This window comes from Vombatus ursinus, unplaced genomic scaffold (assembly GCF_900497805.2).
Source record: "Vombatus ursinus unplaced genomic scaffold, bare-nosed wombat genome assembly UNPS02009770.1, whole genome shotgun sequence".
NCBI classification, from domain to species: Eukaryota; Metazoa; Chordata; class Mammalia; order Diprotodontia; family Vombatidae; genus Vombatus; species Vombatus ursinus.
In genome coordinates, this window is record NW_020949548.1 from 19,126,237 (window position 1) to 19,150,341 (window position 24,105).

The window sequence follows — 24,105 nt, forward strand, 5'->3', positions numbered from 1 at the left end:
TTAGATACCCAAATGTCTGCCCATTTTATTGAGGGCATCATTGACAATATCAAGTTCATGTTGAAGTTCATTGACCACACTGGCGATGCTCTTGGTGTCCTTCAGAATCTGAATACTCTGTGTATATGGGTTGTACTTCACACCAAAAGGGCGCTTGATGGTTTTTGCAAATTCTCTAGAGAGATAGCAACAAAGAGAACAAATCAATTTCCAAGAAAGTTGAAGAAAACCACCTAAAACACAAATAAGTGTAATCCTACCACCATTGTTAATGGGCAGTGTCCTTTTTGGTTTGGGTTCTTCTCTCAATAAAGGTACACACATTCTGGCTTACTGTTGTTCACCATGCACACAAAGGTCTTTGAATCTATTCTTATGCCCAAACATAGGTCCATTCTTATGCCTAAAATGCATGCCCTTCTCACCTCCACATCACAGAATCTGTAGCTTCCTTCAAAACTCAAATCAAGTGACACCTTCTATTGCAGGCCTATCCTGATGCCTTACCAGTAGCTAGGGTCTTCCCCTCACCCTTTCCAAAATTACTTATATATATTTTGTATTTAATTTTCTATGTTCATATTATTTTCCTTGCCAGAATGTAAGATCTATAAAGGTAAAGACTCTTTCATTTTTGTATCTACTGGTGCATGGTATTTAGTAGTTCTTTAATAAATGCTTATTGGGTGGGTGGATGGATGGATGGATGGATGAGTGAATGAATGAATGAATGAATGAATGACAAGCACAAGCAGGAAAGTCCAAATCAAATAAACCACCCACTTGTCACAGACTTACTAGAAAAATTATCTGGTTGGTAGCTTCACCCCTAAACTCTCTCTATGTGGTTGACTCTCCAAGGATTCTAAAAACTAGCAAGCACTTTACTGTGAATAAATGGACAATGAAAGTCCATCTAGAATCACAGGAAGTTGTATCTGCATGACAGTGAAATTCACTGTGATGTTATAGTCAGAAGAGGAGTTGTCCCCAACCCCCCCCAATCACCCAATAGCTTCTCCTAATCACTCTAAATTGCCATTCTCAGGCCTGCCTTTTGTAGAAGAGAATGAGGGAAGGAGACAGACAAACTCTACCTCATCTTCTCCTTTGCCTCTTCAAAGCTTTCAGACACAAAGTACACTTCCTGGAAAGTTGTAATGAGGCACTCCTGCTTGCAGGTGATCTTAGGATCAAAGGGCTTCACGTTGGTTTGTCCAGAGAGGGCATGCTAGGGGACAAACCCGGAATCAGTAAAGCAAAGAATGCAACACCGTAATGCATTTCTTAAAAAAATTGTACATTAGAAAAAGTACCTGCTGAATTAAGTTGCGCCAGATGCTAGGAATTAAAAGATTTCATGTTAAGAAACATAGGATCATAGCTGTAGAGCTGGAAGTGACCTCAGAGGCCAGGTAATCCAACCCTCCCATTCTACAGATAAGGTAACTGAAGCCCGGGAAGTTGAACCGACTTGACCTCCTCATTGCCACCAGCTGGCTTCCCCGACTCCCTTCAAGTCTCACCTAAATTCCTGCCTACTACAAAAAACTTTCTCCAAGACACCTTAATCTTAGCATCTTTTCTCTGAAACTACACCCAATTTATCACATAGCTAGCTGTAGATCATATGATATACATATATCATATGCTGTATTAGCATATGCTATATTAGCATATGCTATATGTCATATAGCTAGATATATAGATATGATAGATACGATATGATATGATACATATCGGATAGAGAGATAGACACATATATGCATACATACACACACTATGCATAGTTCTTTGCATGTTGTCTCCTCCAACAGACTGTGAGATCCTTGAGAGCAGGGACTTCCTTTGCCTTTCTTTGTATCCCCAGAGCATAGCGCAGTGTCTGGCACATAGTCAGCACTTAATAAATGCTTATTGACTTGTTATCATTTTTCTCATTTTATAGGTGAAAAAACAGAAGTGGAACAATGCTAACAAACTTGACTAAGGTCACAGTCATCATCTGTCATAATCAGAACTTGAACTCAGATCTTTCTGATTCTAAGACAGATTTTTCTACTAAATGACCCCTCCAATTTGCTTTAGTAATAATAATAATAGATTATTTTCTAGGTTGGTTGTAGACAGATTAATATGAATTATTTCTATCAGAAAATGACATTTCACCCTCAAAGAGACCCACACTTAACATCTTAGGAGATAGCTTCAAAAAAAACTTCTGTCAACATTCTTAGGGCCAAAGATCAGCAAATGATATCAAAGATTTAAATCTGGGAGGGAATCTTGGTAATCACTAAGTCCAACCCTTCTCCCCATTTCATGAATAAGGAAACTGAAGCACAGAGAGGTTAAATGGCTTGTTTAAAATCATACAATTTGCAAGTATCTAAGGCAGGATCTGAACCCAGGTCCTCTTGATTCCAAATCCAGCACTCTATCCATCATACAATTCTGTCTTTCATCTTCTAATTAGATTCCCCTAGATGATATAGTTCTTAACCTGGGGTCCATTAACTTGATGGAATTTTTTTTAATTTTGATGACTACATTTCAATATAATTTGTTTCCTTTGTAATTCTATATATTTTATGTTATGCTTTTAAAAGCATTATTGTTTTTAACATGCATTTATAAATTTTAAAAATGACATTAAAAACAGTTAAGAACCCCTGTCCTGGATGCATGTAGATGGAAACTGAGAATGCTAACTATGGGGTAATGGAAGAATTTTTTTTAAATCCTTCTGGAGCAACAGTGCCTCAGTCTACTTAAGATCTTTATATAGCTTCTGTCCCAAGGACATGTTCAGTGTCCCTCTATGTGCTTTGCAGAGTGGGTGCTTATTTAATTCACCCAAATACTTCAAGTCCTGTTTATAAAAGAAATGAAAAAATGCAAATCCTTATGGCTCTTACTTTGAGTTCACTGATGGAAGAGAGTAGCCCAGCACCATAAACTTTCAGCTGTCCTCCTTGTTTGCATAAGCCAAATTCCACAGTGAAAAAGTAACACTTAAAAAAAAAAAAGCACAAAAAAGGTATTTGTTAAATTGGTCCCCAAATCACCGTTTAAACAACATTACATCATGCTCTTAAGCACCAAGTCCAATCATTTTAAATAGAGCAGTTGTGTGCATGCCAACCACTAATATCCTAGAAAAATAGGACCACAGAGCTAGAAATATTCAGATCTATACCGTAGCCAGCTTCTGCACTGCCTCGTCTGATGCTCCGAGGGATGCCAAGCCAATTTCCTGGGAGAACTGAGCAAAGCTAGGTTCAGCCAGAAGAGGGACATGACCTAAGAGTTCATGACAGGTATCCCTGAAAAATAAATAGAATTAAGCATAGCACACCATAACACTTGCTGACAAAGAAGAATGTAAGTGTGTAACTATTGACTTTGATTCAGCAGAAAATAATTTTAAACATTATTTTAATTTCACCCCACAAGGTAAGACTGGACATTTAATAGCTTAGGAGTCAAAAGGCAGCTTCAGTGGATTTAATTCTAATGGATTATGTGGTGTTAACTCTGGCACTGGATCCCAAAGGGCATAAAGGCACATACAATTGCTGTATTTGCTGCGGTGAGGATCTATGATTTACTCAGTATGTGGAACTGCCAATGTCGCAACTCTCTCTACCGACAGAGATCAACACCCATTGATCGTTGACTTAGCATATGATTACTAGGGAGTTTCTTGAGGCACAGAGAGGAACATAGGATCATAAATTTAGAACTGAAAGGGATCTTAGAGGTCACAGGGCCCAATCCTCTCATTCCGCAGAGGAGGAAACCGAAGCGCCAAGAGTTTAAGTGACTTGCCTAAGGCATATAGATAGCAAGTGCCTGGGATGCAGGATTTGAACTCAGGTCTTCGTGACTCCACACCCTGAATTCTATCCATTATGCTGCCAAGATGTTTGTTGAATATCTGAACTCTACAGAATGAGGATTTTGTCAACATCAAGCAATAATACTTACGGCTCTGGAGTATAGAGAGGGCACGAACTGTGTCTCACATACTGAGTGCAGTGAAAAACACGGAACGCTAAACCTGCTAAGAAGTCTCTCGGTGACAAGTAGCCAGCAACTGGACGGATGGAAAAACCTGTGCGCTCTGAAATATAATGAAGAAATGTTCAAGAAGAGGCCTTGAACCCTCAGCCTTTTCATACTGAGTAAGATAGTAATGATAATAATAATTAACATTTATATATGTTATAATATGTAATAATGTTATATATTATATATAAATATATATAATGTATATAGTACCTATCACGATATTATTATATGTGTATATACATACATATATATATACAAATATTTATATATAGATAGGTACTGTACTGAGTGCTTTACAGTTATCTTATTTGATCCTCACAAAAACCATGGGAGGTAGATGTTATTATTATCCCCATTTTATAGATGAGGAAAATGGAGGTTAAGTGACTTGCCCAGAGTCACATAGCTAGTAATTGTCTAAGTTTGGATTTGAACTCAGGTCTTCCTGCTTCCAGGCCCATGCTCTATCCCACTGCACCATCTAGCTGCCCAGATCAAAAGGTCCTATGGATCTCAATATTCTATCTCTGACAATGACATCAAGGGACATTTGATGAGAGACCATGAGTTCCTTCCTTGCATTTAGCATCAGAAGTTGATCTCTAAACTTCCTTGCTCTCCCTCAACACTATCATCTGTGAGTGAATTCTGCTCTAAATCCTTCCTGAAACTATGTAGGTTTTCAGCTGGTAGAGTGGATACCCACATAAATGATAGCACTAAACTATATTTTTATTATATATTATATTATGACTCATTATAATATATTATTAGAGCTAGCATTTATATAGCTGTAAGATTTGTAAAGCACTTCACATGTGTTATCGCATTTGATTCCTCATGTCAACCCTACAAAGTAGGTGCTATTATTATCTCCATACTACAGATGAGGAAACTGAGCCTGAAAGACGTTGTGACTTGCCTAGGGTCACACAGGTAGTAAGTGTCTGAGGCTGATTTTAACTCAGTTCTTCCTAACTCCAAATTCATCATTCTTTGCACCAAGTCGCCTAGCCACTTAACCCATCACCCCAGTAGTTTATTCAATATTATATATATATATAGATATAGATATACACATACATATATATATATATATTTAAATAACAGAAATAGAAACTGGGTCTCAGAATTATTGCTATCTGAACTCCATTGAAAATACACAAAGTAATAACAGTGCTAAATACCACTGCTCCGGAGGTACCTCCCCCTGAGGTCACATAATTTTACTTCGCACCATGTATATCTTTTCCAAAGATATATAGAAGTTTGTATTCTTTTCACTCTTCTTTGCAAAGTTTTGTACTTCTAATATTAAGAAAATAGCACGGTTATCATGCAGTATGGCATTTCTTTACACTGAACATAAACATGTCACCTTTTAAGAAGCGTGAGACGTCTTCCAATTGAGGGATGTTGTCTTCCTGATAGCCACAGTGTTTAGACAGCAAAGGTAAGTTTTTGAGATATTCTCGGCAAGCATGGGTTGGGTAGAGTTTATTGAGCTCTCGGAACACAGTTCCCCAGGTCTTTATCTCTTCTTCGGTGAACTCAACCTTAGGGATGGGGTCACCACTAAATGAGATGAAACACAGATGCTACTTTGAATTTAAAACAAGGTATAATTAACATTGATTTTCCTTGCTTCAATTTGGTTAATCAGTAAACAAAGACCATTTGTTCTTCATGTGTTACTTTACTATTGTCTCAAAGTTAGATATATTTTTAATCATAAACTTACTGCTTATAATTCATAGCCAAGTCTGCAAAATATTTGCGTCTTTTACGGTACGTGTTGTCTTTGAAACCCTGAGATTTGGAGAGAGAAAATATATTTCAATATTTTAAAATACTTTTAGTTTCATGTTAATACTAGATGAAAAACTATGTAATCTCCTCTGCATTTTAGGCATAAGCTTTTTGAAATCATATTTTAAAATGTTTTAATTTTAACTACTATATTAGTTAACAAATATTAAAAACTAAAATAACTAACATTTATATGGTGCTTTAAGGTTTGCAAGAAACTTTACAAATATTATCTTATTTTATCTTTACAACCTTGGGAGGCAGGTGCTATTATGATCCTCATCTTATAGAAGAGAAACGGAGGTAAACAGAGGTTCAATGAGTTACCTAGGGTCACACAGTAAGTGTTGGAGGTTGAATTTGAATTCAGGGCTTCCTGACTCTAAGCCTGGAACTCATTTTATTGCACCACTTAATTAAAAACTTTCGTCAAGTTCGGAGGGAATAAATCATCGAGCATGACTCTATACCAATGTTATTTTTTCCTAAAGAGCAATGAAGTACGGTGTAAAGAGATTTGCATTTGGATTCACAGGACTTGAGTTCAAATCCTAGATCTAATATTTAACACCTGTTTGACCTTGGGTAAGTCACAACCTCTCTGGGTCTTAGTTTCCTCATCTACAAAATGAGCATGGGGGAGTGGACTAGATGATCAGCATGGCACAGTTGAAAGAGCCCTAGTTCTGGAGTCAGGCCCTCTGGGTTCATATCCCACCTCTGGAGTTTCTTTGTTGTTGGTGTTCTGCTGTTTTTCAGTTGTGTCTGACTCTTTGTGACTCTTTTGGGGATTTATGTGGTAAAGATACTGGAACATTTTGCCATTTCCTTCTCTAGTTCCTTTTACAAATGAGGAAACTGAGGCAAACAGGGTTAAGTGACTTGCTAGGGTCACACAGCTAGTAAGTGTCCTAGGCTGCATTTGAACCCAGGAAGATGACTTCCTGACTCCAAGCCCCGCACTCTAGCTGCTTGCTAGTCTATTGCCTATATAATATTGGGCAAGCCAACTTTTCTGGGCCTCATCTGCCAGATGAAGACATCGAACCAAATGGCATCTGAGATCCATTTCCAGATCTCAAAATATGATCCTAGGAACTTGGGGTCAAAATCAACTGAATATTTGCCTCTACTCCTTACTATATTTTGCCTATGCCTTCACCTTCATAATCCAACCCAAAAGAAAGTATTTCAAGCCCAGTGGTAGAAAGCTATCTAGGGGCAGGCAATGCCATGTAATAACCCTACATCTTATCATATGGGTAACTACCTACCTTGCCAATATGAAAAACCAACCCTTTCCTCCCAAACCAGCATTAGAACAAACAACCAGTATATTAGAAATAGCCTGTTGCTTTCTCAACCAAACTGCTGAGAATTTTAAAAGTTGTTGTTGCAGAAAGCTTTCCTCTTAATTACTTACAGGATGGTCAGCATCTAACTCAGATCCGTACATCAGAACTCTGTTGGCACATTTGTCCAAGTCAGAAATCTTTTTTGGAAACCAGGGAACAGTCTCCATGTCTGCAAGTACAAAAACCCAACAAGTTGTGAGGCACTAAAGCAAGATAAAGGCATTCCTGGTTTTAGATAGTGCGTTTGATTATCTAAGAGGCTGTGTGCTGTAGTAAGAGGCTGTACAATATAGTAGAATGAGGGCTAAATTTGAAGTCAGGAGGGTCCTGGGTTTGAATTCTGGCTTTGGTACTACTTAGTTATATGACCTTGAGCAAGTCTCTCTCTAAGCCTCACTTTTCTCATCCATAAAATGGAGATTATAATACTTGCAATGCCTCTTTTGTGGGGTTGGGGTGAGCAAATTATTTAAGAAGCAGGATGGTAGAGTAGAAAGGGCACTGGCTCTGGAGAGAGAACACCTGGATATCAAAACCCAGGATGATTTGGACATGAACAATTAGAAATTAGCTTTCTTCTACTGAAGACTTCCTCTACAAAAGCCATTTGTTTTTCACTTTCATAGAAATGAAGTAAAATAACAACCTGAAGTCAAGAAGCAATGTGGTTCTCATTCAGCTCCCCCAAAACATGCCATAGCCCCCCAACCGTATTCTCTTCAAAAATAACTCAAAATTTATTTCCTCCAGAAAGTCTACCCTGATTAACTCCCTTTATGAAATTCCATGCCTTCTCATCACATATGCCAAGAGTTTAAGTTGTGCTGAATTGTGTTTGCCGCCGGACATTTGTGTCCGACATTGCCTTGAGACTCTTCTCTAGTTGTATGTGTCTATATTGTATCCTCCAACTCGTCTGTGAGTTCCTGGAGATCAGAAGCCCATTAAGGTTTGATTTTTTGTTGTTGTTGATACCATCCTAAAGTGTTAAACATGAGGCATGTCTCTACAGAAGGTGCTCACAAGCAACAAATGCTTGATGAATGACTGAAAATACAACTCATTTGCTCTTTTAGGCAATATTTTCTCTTTCAGACTTACCATCTTCCTGCATAGAAAAAGCATCAGGTGAATTCACAGACACCACATTTGTATGGGACTTCAATAGATCAAAAAAGTCATTCAGTTGTTCTCTGTTGGTATCACAGTCAACAAAAATTTCAAATTCTGAGTTTCTTCTCTTTGACTTTCTGGACTCAATGTGCACCAAATTCACATGCTTCTCCTGTTTTAAATCAGTGAGCGAAGATCATTTGAAATTCTCTCAATAATGAACAATCTTTTGACTAAATTTATAATAGTCAATTTTATGATCATTTAAAATTTCATTTTATTTACAAAATGACAAATGAAAGGTCAACAAAGTTGCTTCCAGTATCATCTTCAATGATTGACTTGCTTGTTTTCTCCCCGTAAATCTTAAAAGGGATTTATTTGTATCCCAGTCCTTTTACCATGGTAAATGCTTTATCTATCAATCAACGGATAGATCAATCCATCTACCTATCTATCAATTTATCTGTCTGTCTATCTTGCTCAGAGTGATATAGAAATGAACTTAGTTCTTCAGTTGTGGCATATTTAGTACAGAGGGGCTATCACTTCCCTAATTCTAGATACTATGTTTTTCTTTATATAATCTAAGACTGAATTAGCTATGCTGGTCATCATATAATACTATAGATTCATACTAAGCTTGCATCCCACTAAAACTCATAAATCTTTTTTTCAAACAAACTCCTATATGCCCATGCCTCCCTCATCTTCTGTTACTAAAACTGATTTTTTTAATCTAAGTGTAGGACTTTACACTTACACCCACTCAATTTCATCATCTTATATTAGGCCCAATGTTCTAACCTACCAAGATCTTTTTGCATCTTGACTGTATAATATAATGTATTTGTTGTGCCTTCTAGTTTGGGGTCAAATCAAATTGGATATAATCAGTTCATCAATGTATATCTTTATCTCCGTTATTGGGGGAGAAAGCCAGAAAGAGAGAGACAGAGACAGAGAGAGACAGAGACAGAGACAGAGAGAGCTATTCATGGTGCTAAACTGTGAGAAAAAGACTAAATATAATCAGAATTTAGAAGACAGTTCCCTAAGGGCTATGGTCTTCAGGGAAAGCTTTCATAGAACTTAAGAATGAAAATAGGCTCCAAAAGGTGGATAGGATTTGGATGAGGGAAGGACATTCAAGACAGGGGGAATGACATGATAAAAGGATAGAGGAGGGAAATGAGCCTGGCACATGCAGGTAATGGTGAGGGGACAGGAATGGAAGGAGCAAAGAGTATGAGTTGAGGATTAATGGTAAATTAGTTTAGTTAGGTAGGGTCCATCTTGGAATAAAGAATAAAAGGAGTGGGAATGAAGATTTGGATTTGTTGGTTTGGGAATAAGAGGAAAGGAATCATTTCTAGGGCTCTTCTAAGAGTTCTCTGTATCCCACCTCAGGAGAAGATGCATTAAACCCAATAGCATGTTTCAAGCATAATTTTAAAGACTTCCATTTCACAAAGACAGGAAGATCACTGACCTGAAAGAGCTTCAGAGCTTTTACAAGTCCTCCTACCTCATTCTTCAAGGAAAAAATGAAAGCAGCTCTATCTCTTTCTGAAGAATGGTCTTTGTTCTCTTTATTGTCTTCGATCATGATACCATTTATCTTATTTATCTAAAAAATAAATACAAGAATATTGATAAATGGCCAAGAAGGCACTTGCGTGAGCTCAGCAGATTCATCTGAGAAGCATCAACCTGGGGTGTTCATTCCTTGAGAGAGATATATTTGTCCAACTTGATTCTCTTCCTACAAGTTGACATTTGCTGAATGGCTTCTTTTTTATGATTATTAACCTGCCACCAGATGCTTGATGGCCCAAATGCAGTGAAAGAGTATGAACAAAAATTGATTGTAACAGAGCACCCACTAGTATACAGTCTCTATTCTCTGAACGTCAAGAGCATTGCACAGACCATCTAAGACTTTTTCCTATGTTCCATTCCTTTCCCTCTTGCCTGTTACTGCTCTTACCAACTGGCCAACACTATTTGAAGAAAGTAGCATGGAGCAGTGGAAGAAGTACTGAATTTGGAGTCATAAAATCTGGGTTCAAATCTCAACTCTGCCACTGGCTACCTGCTTGACTTTGGACAAGTCACATTCTCTCAGCCTCATATTCCTCACCTGTAAAATAAGGTGATTAGACCAAATGACCTCCAAGGTCTCTTCCAAATTTAAGCATATGAAAACTATACAGAGATCTCCTTAATATTGTGTAGCATATATCCCTATGCCTTCAATCACACCTCACCCCTAATCTTTCACCCAGGCAAAATTTGTTCTTCTGGATCTTTCCAAAAGTTGTGCTCTCAGTTAAAATGGTGGTGGCCATTTTAGCATGACTTCCTTTTATTCATGATTTGTATAATTTAACAATTATGATGATGATGGCTGGTACATGTAGCACTTTGCAATTTACAGAGCACTTTCCTCAAATCCACTCTGGGAGGTATTATCACCATTTTACAGGTTAAGAATCTGAGGCTCAAAGAATATATATGACTTGCCCATAGTCACATGGTTGGTAAGAGGCAAGTATCCATGGGCAGGACCAACCTCTTCCATAAGGAAATTGATCATTTGATTTGTAGTACTGGGAGTGAAGCAGGGAGTGATGACAATCTTTACATTTTGTACTTTAAGCCATAGCTGCTGGAAGTTCTTTTGAGTCAACTGGCTTCCTGGGTTTGTGTCCAGTTTCCTTCATAGAGAGACATGCAAACCTGGATGTGGATAATGCTTACTATGTAACACGTGCTTTTGCCACACCACATATCAGGAGGGGACCTCTTGGGAGAAGAAACAGGTTTATCATGTGTACATTCTTTGGAATGGCACTTCTAAATCATTTTTTAAAGCACCAAGTCATTATGTAAATGATTAATGATGACTAAAACATAACTGGATAGCAGGGGAAAACATAACACTTAATAAAACACATTTTCAAACACCTTACATATTAGCTTAGATCCTCAGTTTGACAATAACTTTTTTTAGCTGACCATTATATAGCACTTTAAGTTTTTCAAAGCATATTTGTTCCATTATTATCTGTATATTACAGATGAGGAAACTAAGAACAAGAAAAGTTATTTGCCTAGGATCATGGTTCTAGTAATGGTATGAATTGGCATTTGAAATCAGCTTTTACTGACTCCAAGGCCAGCACTGTCTATTATTCCAGGCTGCCTCTCCACATTCCTGGGTAGACATTATCATCCTCATTTTACAGATGAAGAAACTTGGGATTAGGCTGAGTGATTTTCTCCAATTCATTAAGCAAGTTAATGTCAAAGTCACCAGGTCTCCTGAGTCCTATGACCAGTACTCTTCATGAACCTTCTTTTCCTCCTTCACACATAGAAAGATTTAGCAGTGAGAAACAATACATTAGGGCAGAAAGAATATCAGTCATTTTTAACCCCCTAAATTCTGTTTGAGATACTAAAACTATGGCCCCTGCCCTTGGGGAGCTTACCATTTTACTCAGGACACAAAAATCAATTCCATGAAAGCTTGAGGACACTACACGACAGTATAAGGCCAGACCTCTATCTACTGTGCCACCTAGGTGCCCCAGAATCATGTTTTTAAATGAAAGAAAATGCTAAATTTCAGTTAGAGATTGGTGAAAACAATTATGTCATGTTACCCTAAGTTCACAGACCCCTTAAAATCACAGGCTGCTTGGAGGGATCTCTGCCACTACCATGCCAATACTGCCCCCATTCTTCCTAAGAACAGAAGGAGTGCTATGCCACCTAGGTTGAATAGTAGGTCAGCATCCTTGCAGCCACTGCAAACACCCCCCATACTAACTACCATCATTTCGTCATATCATCCCCATACTCATGATTCTATCATGATTTTCTGACTATTCACTCAAATCCAAACTTGTTGACGTAGTTCGAGATAATACAACAACACCAAGCACCATGCCAGGTGCCAATAGATATACAATGTTTATTTAACCAATCAATCAGCATTCCTTAAGATATACATATAAAAATGGAATGGTCCCTGCTCTCAAGGAACCTACATTCTGTTGGAGAAAACAAAACGTACATATAGAAGTACATACAAAATAAATCCCCAATTACATGGAGAGAAGCTCCAGCAGGGGGCAGGGCAGGGGTAGGGCAAGTTGGGATAAGATCAAGAAAGTTCTCAGGTAGGTGTCTGAGCTTTATAATAAGATTATGTGTGTAGTTCAGTAAGAGGTTAAGCCACTAACATGGATAATTGTAATACACATGTCATTCCAATTTACCTTTCTTATCTAAAATTATCTCCCATTGCTCCATGACCATGAAACCATTCTGTTCTAGTCAGGCCAATGCTTTGACCGTATTATACTTTCTCTTCCACTTTAGCCTTTACTTCAGCAGTTTCTCTGCCTTGAACACACTTCTTTTTGTTTTTTGGCCATGACAACTCATAAAGCAAACAAAAAAAAATACAAAGTATCCCTCAGTCTCGCACAGCTTACATACACTTTGGTGACCAGGGTAGAGGGTCATAAAATAAGACAGAGGGTGCTAAAAATCGCACCATTTTAAGTCCATCTATCGGATTTAATTTTACTTTATCTGGTTATCCAAATACTTCAAGGCTCCTCTCAATTCCTACCTTTCCCATGAATCCATGCTTCTCTCCCCTTTCTCTGGAGTCCTATATAGCACTTACCCTTTTTTTTTTGACAGTACCTGAGGCTTCATGGGTGTAAGAAATTCCAGGTAAGGAACTGCACTTACCAATACAGAACAGCACCTTCTCTATGACTTAGAATCTCTGGCTTCCTTCAAGACTCCAATCGAATACTATCTAATGTAGGAGGCTTTTTCTGGTCCCACAGCTGCTAATGCCTTCCTTGCTGCCTTCTGTACATATCTTATACATACCTATTTGTAATACATGTTGACTTCCACGTTAGAATGTAAGCTTCTTGGGGTCATGGACTGCTTTCACTGTTTCTTTGGATCCTCAGTGCTTATCACAGTATCTAGCACAGTTCATTGGTTGATTGATTATAACCTTAGAGAGTTTTCTGAGGCACCAAGAGATTAAGTGACTTTCCCAGAGTCACATTGCCAGGACACATAGCAGAAGCAGCCTCAAACATAAATCTTTTGGATTCCAAAGCCAGCTCTCTATCTATCTATTGTTATTATTATTATTATTATCCACTTGTTATACTGGCTTTTATATAACACATCTGAGTATATAATTATATAGTCTAATGTATTGGGCTTAAGTTTTTGTACTTGTGATTCTTGTCTCTCTAATAAAATAGTTAACTTCTCGAAGGCTAATACCACGGCTTCTTTGTAATGCCATAATGGACCCTGAAGAATAACACATATTTATGCTTTAAAGCTTATAAAGTTATTTCTTCATTATGACTAAGCTAGGTAAGTGAAATGTTATCTCCATTTTACAGATTAGGAAACTGAGGCTCAGAGGGTATAACAAGTGTGATAGCTTATAATTTTGTATTTTAGGTATTTGTTAGTGGGCACTTATATTAGTTTCTTGTGTTTTAAACATCTCTCTCTCTCTCTCTCAAACAGGATTCAAAATCAAGTCTTCCTGACTTCAAGTTCAGTGTTTCGAGTGTACTTGGAGTGATAAAACCTAGGTTAAAGCCCTAGACCTGATATTTATTATCTACATGATCTTGTCTAAGACACTTACCCTCTCTGAGCTCTCTCTAGCAGAACTGAAGCCAAAGCCAAATCCTCTCAGAGTTATCTCCACAGTAAATAGAACAGATGTCTACCTGGCCATCTTCCTAGTAATCTCTCCTCTCCTCTACTTGCCACCCCACCCCTCTCCAATGTCCTTTTCACTTGATACAGCACAAATGCCTCCCAAAACAAAAACACGTGACTGTCTCGGGAAAATTTCAAAAGACTTTCTGGTCAAGCAATTTTCTGAAGCTCATTTACAAGTTCATAATCCAAGTTGTGTTAGGAGGTCCAAGGGTCAAAGATGCCACCTGTGGCCATCACCTGACCATTCTCTACTTTGGACCTATTATTTATTACCTCTAGTCACTTTCCTCAGTGAGCACAAGTGAAGCAGCAAGAGCCAACAGACTGGGCAGTCGGGTGATCTGCTGACATGTGTGGGCCCCTTCCCTACTATTAGAGGAAGCCAAATGGCCCAAATCATTGCTGAGGATCAACTCATAAATAAAAGATTGGGTTGTGCTTTCCCAGAAAAAAGACAATATTTTAAAAATCAAAAATATGTATATTAGGGTCACAAAATTGTTTGAATCAAGTAATTCAAACAGATTTCGAGAAATTTTTTCTTCTTGGTTCAAAGGATCTCCTTTAAGCACTCCAGAAATGGCAGCTTGATGACCCTAATTTTATCTATCATATGTTCTTCTGAATATAAAGGACCTCTCTTTGAAAATACAAAGCTACCGTATTTTTAACTGCAAGTTATGACAAGGTAACTTTTTTGTTTCTAAATTTGTTTTAAAACTTTTCTACTTTCACAAAGTTTCTACTCTGACGCCCTATAATGGCATAAAGGTGACTCTGGGTTCTCAAAAGCTATGCCAGTGGATCTCTTTCAGGTTCAATCAATGTATTCATGTATGACCCCAGTAACAGACTGAGTCTTCTTTCTAAGGACCAACTCAGCTAACTAGGGAGACTCAGCACCTGTAGGCTGGCCCCTTGGTGATTTGGTTTGTTATTGTTGTTGTCTTCGTCATTGTTGTTGTTGGTTTTTGTTTTTTGGCCATGACAACTCATAAAGCAAACAAAAAAAAATACAAAGTATCCCTCAGTCTTGTGCAGCTTACATGCACTTTGGTGACCAGGGTAGAGGGTCATAAAATAAGACAGAGGGTGCTAAAAATCGCACCATTTTAAGTCCTTCTATTGGATTTAATTTTACTATTGGTATTCTAAATGAAAGATTCTTGTCCAATAAACAATATTAGATATAGAGCTGGAGAGGTTAATCAAATACCTTGTCATAACTTGATGTTAAAGATGTAGTAATTTGCTACATGTAAATGGAAACTCTTCATATTCAGAAGAACTCATGGTACTTAAAATTAAGGTCAAGGAACTGCCATTTCAGGGGAGCATAGAGGAGATCCTTTGAGTCAAGAAGATAGGATCTCTTGAGACCTGTTTGAATTCCTTGATTGTAATGAAATTCTTAGAATTATAGGTTGAGAGCCAAAAGGATTTTAAAGATGAAATCAGTCCAACTCCTTCATTTTACAGAGCTGCTAGGTGGCTCAGTGGATAAAGTGCCAATCTAGGAGTCAGAGGACCTGAGTTCAAATCCAGTCTCAGACACTTACTAGCTGTGTGACCCTGGGCAAGTCACTTAACCCTGTTTGCCTTAGTTTTCTCATCTGTAAGATGAGCCGGAGAAGGAAATGGCAAACCACTCCAGTATCTCTACCAAGAAAACCCCTGATGGGGTCGCAGAGAGTCAGACATGAATAACCAATTCATTTTCCAGATGAGGAAAATGAGGCTCATTGAGGATAAGTAAACCTTCCCCAGGTCACACTGATAGTAAATTGCAGGGGTAAGATTGAAACCAAGGTCATCTAACTCCAAATCTAGGACTTTTTCTACTGTACCCACAAAACCAGAAGAAATAAGAAAGATGAAGCTATCTGGAAGGATGACACACAGCTGCTTCCTTGGAGAAGCAAAGAAAGGAGTTGGCAGAGTTGGCTTTACCATCTGTCCAAAGGCAATAAGAAACATTATATCACTGGATATCTAGTCATCTTGTATTGCAGAATGACTATAAGTACTTACCATATAAACACTATATAAGACTGTAAGTACAAAAAGACCACCATGAAAATAATTGCAGCTTATGCATCAATGTTGGTTACTGAGAATAAAGAAACAGATAAAGTTAATGCAAAAGAATGTCTACATCAAATCAACATATACTTGCTACTCAGTACCTCTGATGCAAAATTGGGAAAATGAGGACGACAAGAAATCTTTATGTGAGTCATTTATCCACAAATTGAGAGAATCCCCAGTGAAGATATTCACAGAGAACAAGTAGCCTTTTACAAATGATATGCGAGAATGGATCACGTTACCATTATTTGCAATTGGCCAAAAGATGTAGAGAATATAAAACCCAATGTATTTATTATTTGTTGATTATGAGGAAAACATTTGATTCAGTATAGCAAAATTCTGTCTTTATAGCTATTTTCCAATAAAGTGTCTCCCATCCACACATTAAATTAAATCATTAAATTAAAATCATCCAAGATTCCTTGAAAGGTATAACAATAGAAATAATCCTATTTCTAACCCTCTGATTATAAACACCAAGCAAAGTATAAAATAGGCAAATATACACAGAAGATGCCAAGGGTGTTCATCATTGTGATGGAGAAGATACAGCAGAGAGCCCAAATTAAATACAGACACTCTAAGGATGATGATGTCCTCCCAAAGGTCCTATTTGCTAGTTGCATCTAGCCCAGAATGTTGTAGCCTCCTGGAAGATATCTATAACCACTCAAAAGAGCTTGTCATGACCACCCACAAAGAAAAGACTACATGAATGAAAAATGTCTGTTGCTTTATAACTTGCGTTTAGATGGATGACCTATAGAGCTAGTCCACATAAGATAGACAGCGTGGATGAGTAATGAGTTTGCCCCAGAATTAAACCAGAAGAACAGAGTGAACTGGATGCCATCAGGAAATAGCAAGGTTCCTTTAATGACTCCAAGCTTCCCATGGAAACAAAGACCCATCTTTTTAATGCCAACATTCTACTGGTATTCCTACATGACAGTGAGATATGGAATACAACAGTTTCTGAAGAATTAAAAATGAAGATCACACAGAAGACACCAGAGAGATGTGCAGTAGCTATGAACAGGGTGCAATATATAACCAATAAGGAACTTCAAGAATAGGAGTAAAAGATGTCATCCAGATAATGTATGATAGGAAGAAGACAAGATGAGCTGGTCACGAGACAGGGAGAAAAGATTAACAGGTGGACAGATAGAGTCTTGGTATCTTGGCAATATAAGGAAAAAATGAGGAAGGTCTCTACCACTTTTGATGAATCCTTTTGTGAATATATAATAGGACATGGACAAGAGTTGCATAAGCATGTATAGGTTATGCTTTGCATAATAAGAATTCCTAAATCTATGAGGTCACATATCTATTTGAGTAATCTTATTTAAACTTTACCTTAAAATTCCAAAAGAAGGCAATTCCATAATCTGCCTTCAACAAGAATTTAAGTGTTTTCATTTGATGTATTGATGTACTGGTTGGTTTGCTGAACTACTTTTTCCCTTTTTTAATTAAAAAAAACCCTTTATTACAAAGGAGAGGGAAGGGATATATTCAGAAATGAAAGTAATGTAAAAGCAAAAGATAGCAATAAAAATGAGATTAAAAAAATTCCAGTATCTTTCCCTCATTACAGGAAACTACACTAATCCACGAAACCAAGATGCTTGTCATGTGATAATGCTGAAACCACAGAGGTCTGACCCCTGACTCTCTGCTGCCCCCAAGCTGGAGGTGTAAGTGAGAACTAATAGACTTAAAACAGCGTAAGCACTACAAGTCCCTCCTCATTGCCATTCCTAGTAGACCATAAGTTCCTTGATAGAAGGGACTCTTGTCTTTCTCTTTTGTGTCCTCAAAACCTAGCACAATGCCTTGCATATAGTGGACACTTAATCAAATATTTGTGGGATTGAATAAAAACACACTTAAATAGTGCTTTAAGTGTCAACGTAGTAAAAAGACTACTAGGCTGGGAGTCAGAAATCTCCCAATCCCTCAGTAGCTGTGTGAAATCATTTTACCTCTATGAGCCTTGATTTAGTGATCTGCAGAAATGAATGAGTTGGACCAAAAAGTCTAAGGTCTCTTCCAGCTCTGACAGGCTTTGATTATTTTAAATTTTTTTATTTTTTTTCAGGCTTTGATTTTGCTGTACAATACTTAGCAACAGAAAGTTCATGGTAGGGCAGATAACAGGACTCAGGCTCTGTGTGAAGGTTATACCCTTTGGAGACTTTTGAACTGGAACAAGAATTAAAGGGTCTTTTGAAACATTTGACTTTGACACAATAAAATCTTTTCAACACATATTCAAACAAATCCCCTTATAAAAGATATTCCCTGATCAAGAGTTAGCTTATCAATGAACAGAAAGAAAAGGTGAGTTTTTGTAATCATAAACACTCAGAGACCTTTTTCAGTCTGTCCAACTTTTATGCAGGCTCCATATACCTTTCTCACACAACCCACAAAGGATACTCTCCCACAATACACAAACATACTACCCTCCATCACCTACAAGTGGGAGACACATACATTGATAAACAGACCATCTGTGTGGTAAGATAGTAAAAATTCCTCCCTCAAAGGTTTTATCTTACAAGATGCAAGTAAATGCAGTTTAATTCAATTGAGAAAGCATGTGTTAAGTACCTATTCTGTGTGAGGTAGATGCGAGGTAGTTTACTTCATGAAATCAGCATTCTATTCTTCTGACTCAAATTTTTATTCATTCTGTGTATATGAGTATTTGCAAGACTTTTTTTGACATTCCATTTGGTGACACTTGTGTTTGTAGGTTCTTCTTTTTGATAAAGAAAAATCTCATCCTTCTCTTTTTACATGTTGATTTTTAAATTTAAATGGTTTATTTGTTATGGTATATAAGTGCAGCTAGTTGTACAATGGGTAGAACACCGGGCCTGGAATCAGAAAGACCTGGGTTCAAATGTAGAGTCAGACATTTACTTGTTATGTGACCCTGGACTAGTGAATTAATGCCTATTTTCTAAACCGTAAAACGGATATAATGATAGCACCTACCTCCCAGGGTTGTTATGAGGATCAAATGAAGTAATATTTGTAAAGCACTTAGCATAGTATCTGTCACTATATAAATGTGAGTTGGTAGTATTGTTACTATTGTTATTATTACAAATGTCTGACTAGAGTTCATTTGGTGCTATATGAATATGGGATGGAATGAAGCATTGAGAAGTAATCAGCTGAATCCTTTCTACTATGTTTACTCACATAATCTACCACCATTTCCCTAATATTTTCATTATAAAACAAGGATGAAAAAAAATTATATGATCATATGAAGCCTTCAGTGAACCCTAGACCAACATTAAATTTATTATGTGAGCAACCACAAATCCACAGAATGTCAGAATTGAGAGATATCCTGCAGTCCATGTGGTCCAACACCCTGGGTCACAGGTAGGAAAACATGAGATTCAGAACAGTACAGCAAGCTGTCCAAGATCACAGATAAAGTTACTTAAGTGAGACCAGAATGAAGTTTCCTGACTTTCAAAACCTGTGTGCTCCTGTCACTTGGAGCCTTGAGCCGATTTGCCAACACAGTAATCAGATAAAGGAAATCGAAGTTGTACAACTTTTCTTACTTCCTTACAATACACACATACGTATGTGACTACAAAAAATACAAGAAAATATACTCCTTTATCCTGTATTTATTTGTTTTTATCTAAAGAGAGATCCACTTTTTCTTGACATCTCAAAACCTCACAGAGAGACAGTAAAGTACAGAGGAAGATGCATTGAATTTGGAATCGGTGTAGCCATATCACCTGCATCACCATGGGAAAGTCATTTTAAATTCTCCAAGCCTCAGCTTCTTCATCTGTAAAATAAAACCTAATGACCCCTAAGGTCCCCTCCACTTCTAAATCTATGATTCTGAGAACATTAGGTGGTAGATTTAAGCTCCTGCTGAGTTAGAATAGAGGGAATGCAAGGAGTTTCTATCCAGTGAATTCTTAGGCCAGTTACTGGATTCCCTGCTTTTTATCCTTAATTCAGTTAGAAGAGAACATTAGTGGAAATTTCATTGCAAGCCCCTGAAAATAACGGTAATGCTAATTCTCCTTGAAGTGGTCACTAGTTCCGAGCTGGGGAGCAGCTGCTTACTCCGAAGTCAGGCTCTATAACTCAGCTCACGTTTCCGTTGTTAGGGTGGGCTGGGGAATGTTTCAAAGTGGCTCCCTGGGACCACCTATTATCCAAGGAGTCTCTGTAACTCTCACGGGGAAGGAGAAAGGAAGAAAGGAATGATCAGATAAAGAGAAAAAAAAAAACGAATGTCTTGGCGGGGAAGCTCCTGTCACAACTTCACCCGGGTCCCTAAGCCCAGAGAGCTGGCTGAGTGTTCGCCTAAGCAATGGTAAGAGGTCAAAGCCCCTACCTCAGGGAATGGGCGGGAGACCCCAGACTGAAGCCTCCTACCCTCAATGACCCCAGTCCGCAGATCCCCTCTACAACTCGGCCCTTCTTGGGTACCTGACTAAGCGGCTGCAGTCCGGTTTGCAGAGAGTCCAAGGATGTTCCACGGCGCAGTAACATCGTCTTGTTCTACCCCTTCTAGCCCATTTGCGCCTCCTTTATATAGGAGACAGCTGAAAGGGTGGGTCAATGGGACTGGGAGGGACTGAAAATAGGGCCAATGAGAAGGACAGCGGGGGGGAGGGGGGACGGGTTTGGGGGCGGGAAGGGACAAGAGAAGGTTGGCGCCCACTGCCTCTTTAAGCTTTCCACAGACTTCCCAAATCCCTTGTAGCACTTCGAGGAGCTGTCCACGAGCTGCAGGTACTGACAGACCGAGGGCCAAATGTTGCCAAAGATTTTCCTCCGGAGAAGCTTTCCTCTCTTTCTCTTTCACCCAGTGTCTGTCCTCCAATTTGGTCAGAGCCATCTCAAGCCTCGCTTTCTTGTTTATTTCAAATTTCTCAGAGACAGCAAAATCCTTGTATTTTAAGCACAAGACTTTAAAGTCGGTACATTACTTAACTTCCCTTGAACTCATCTACAAAATGACCTCTATAGTCCGTTACAACTCGCAATCTATGATCCTGTGATTCTGTGACATCATTAACCTAATATTTGTTGTTCAACAGACAAGCAGGACATTTTTGGAAGTAAAGTATGGAGTTACATACTTTTTAAAGGTGGGCATGAAATGGAATCCACGGTTTCACGTAGAATTTTCCCGTGTGTGTTCTGCTGGGCCTATATGGAAATAACCTTTTTTGATGTTTAAATTCAGAATAATCAATACAGTTTTAATTTCTATGCAAAGCAATAAGCCTACGTTACAGAGCTGCTAGGTAATAACAAGTCCAGGGCTCCAATTTACAAGGACCCTTCCTCACCACTACATTGTGAGTTAGGGGGAGAGGGGGAGGTGAAGGGAAGAGGGAGATGCAAGTAGCATTATCCCAATTTCCAGATAAGGATTCCAAGTCAAAAGTAATCTTTTACCAGACCATGCTGCCTATACCAGGAATGCATTCCACACCGCACATTCAACACTTTTACTCTTTAATCTCGGGTAGCAGCCACTTTCTGAAAGATCAGCAACCTTATAAAGATTCACAGCTGGCCTAAAGCCATTTGTCTCTCGGAGATTATCCTTTTGTAATGGCTATACTCCAAATGTGTCTGTCTGTCTGCTACTGTCTGGGGGGTTTGAGCAGCAATTCAATCTACCAATTGAATTAGACGAACATTTATTAAACACCTACAGTATGCAACGCGCTGAAGGTTTCAAAGGAAGCGATCCCCGGCCCAAAGAGCTTACAGTCTACGGTGGAGATTAAACCTGTCCACTAGTCTTTTCTCTTCGGCCCCTTCCTCTCCCTTTTGGGAAGAAGGGATCCATGTAGCCGTCGCTCTCCCCGTCTCTACCCAACCCCCTTGCTCTTTACCCAGTTCTTCCCACAGAGGGTGAAGAGGAAACAATCAGGCAGGGAGGAAATGCAAACACAGCGGGAAAGCGATCAGTAGTCAGCCCCACATCTCCAAGGCTTTGGTTCGGTGGAGAACAAGCCAAGCCGGCGCGCGGACTAGATTGAAGAGCAGGGGTAGGGAGCTGCTTGCCAATGCCCCCGGGCAGTGCATCCTCACAGTGCGCAGAAAATGGAATCCTGTGTGGGTTCTAAGGGGAGAGCAAGGAGCATGCATTTAACCTCTATAGAGCCTGTGTAGGGGAAAAGGAATAGAACAGCTGGGGCTCCTTCACCTGAATGAGAAAAAAACAGTGGCAAACGCTGTGGCTGTACAGAGCGAAGGGAGTAGCGGGATAGGAGAGTAGTGAGGCAGAAGCAAGAGGCTGAAGGAAAAGAGGGATCATGGAACAAAACAAGAGACAGCTGCCGCTGGGCCTCACCAAAGATGGCCCTTAAAGCTAAGGCCAGTGTGGACTCTTGAGCTCTGGGCTCAGGGCTTAGTAAATAGAGTAACTCTCCTCGGAATCAAAAAGTCTTGGGTTCAAGTCCTTCCTCTGGCGTGTATGTATGACTCAAGAAACCTGAGTTTTGTCCCAGCTCTGCCACTAACTGTATGACCTTAGGCAACTTACTTTTTTGTCTCTCCCTTCATTTTAGCTTTCATTTTATCCTCAAAAGAAATTTAGGCTATTGTCTCCATTTTACAGATGAGAAAATTGAGGCAATCTGAAGTTTAGTTACAGCCAGAGTCAGGAAACTAGTAAATGTATGAGGCTGAATTTTTTGAACTTGTCACTTTTTGACTCCAGGGCTAGCACCCTATTCACCCAGAAGCCTCTCAAAGGTTCTGTGTCACAAGGGAGAAGGCAAAAGGGGAGAGTGGAAAAAAGAGAGAAAGAGACAGAGACATCCTAGACAGAGAGGGAGATATACACAATGTTTGTACCCAAACACACATAAATACCAAAATGTAAAGGGTGGGACCTAATTTCATTGCTACCCCACCACACTGGTTACCTTGAGTTTGAAGCCATTTCAAATCCACAAATGTTTGTCACATGGCTGTTCTAGCCATATCTCTCTCATACTTTACTTACAAAGTGGATTTTTTGGAAGTCAGTTGTAGAATTTTGAATTTATCTCTAATAAGTTTTATCTTATCAGAATTCTAGTATATTGAGGTACTTTTGATACTGTCAGTCAACATGTTAACAATCCCTCTCAGCTTTATACCATCTGAAAAATTTGAAAAGTATGACATTTATGGCTTTTGACAAATCATTGATTAAAAAATATTGAGCATAATAAAGTCAAGGACAGATGCCTGTAGCAGTCTACTAGAGACACCTTCCCAGAATGATTATGTGTCTGGTCATCCAACCAGTTTCACATCCATCAAATCACATTGTCATCTTGCCTATAGCTCCCAATGTTGTCACAAAAAGTTGTGATTTTGTCAGATGTCATACTGAAATCCAGGTATACTATAATTATCTACATTATTTGTCTATAGAATAAAATATAAACCCCTGAATCTGTCATTTAAGACCCTCCACAATCGGAATCTGACCTACTTTTCCAGCTTTGTTTTACTCTACTGTCATTCGTACATACTATAATCTTCCCAAATTGAAGCATTATCTGCTTATCTTCTTCTATTCTCTGTAAATTTGCACAGACCACCCTCCATGCCAGGATCATACTCCCTCTTCTTTTCTGCCTTTGAAATCTTTCTCTGCCTAAAAGGCCCAATCCAATTACCATGTCTTCCAGAAAGACTTTCCTAGTGATCTTCGTTAGGAGTGACCCCTCCCTCCTCACATTTCTTATCGCATTGTGTCTAAATCTCTCCTTTTCATTTTACACATTCTGCTGTGAATCTCCCTTATTTGTGTGCATATTGTTTTCATTCTCCAATACTCCACTAGGGT

General features: G+C 38.7%; 1 protein-coding gene across 1 annotated transcript; it reads right to left on the reverse strand.

Moving 5' to 3' along the window:
* On the reverse strand, window positions 1–9,975 carry TPH1 (tryptophan hydroxylase 1). Its single transcript, XM_027852656.1, has 10 exons — window positions 9,844–9,975; window positions 8,340–8,523; window positions 7,307–7,407; window positions 5,816–5,883; window positions 5,453–5,649; window positions 3,991–4,126; window positions 3,200–3,326; window positions 2,919–3,014; window positions 1,098–1,231; window positions 1–175 (listed from the first exon to the last, which is right to left on the reverse strand). Exons 1-10 carry the CDS (start codon window positions 9,958–9,960, stop codon window positions 1–3), a joined length of 1,335 nt encoding a protein of 444 aa, XP_027708457.1. The 5' UTR covers window positions 9,961–9,975.
* Between the last annotated feature and the right edge of the window lie 14,130 nt (window positions 9,976–24,105).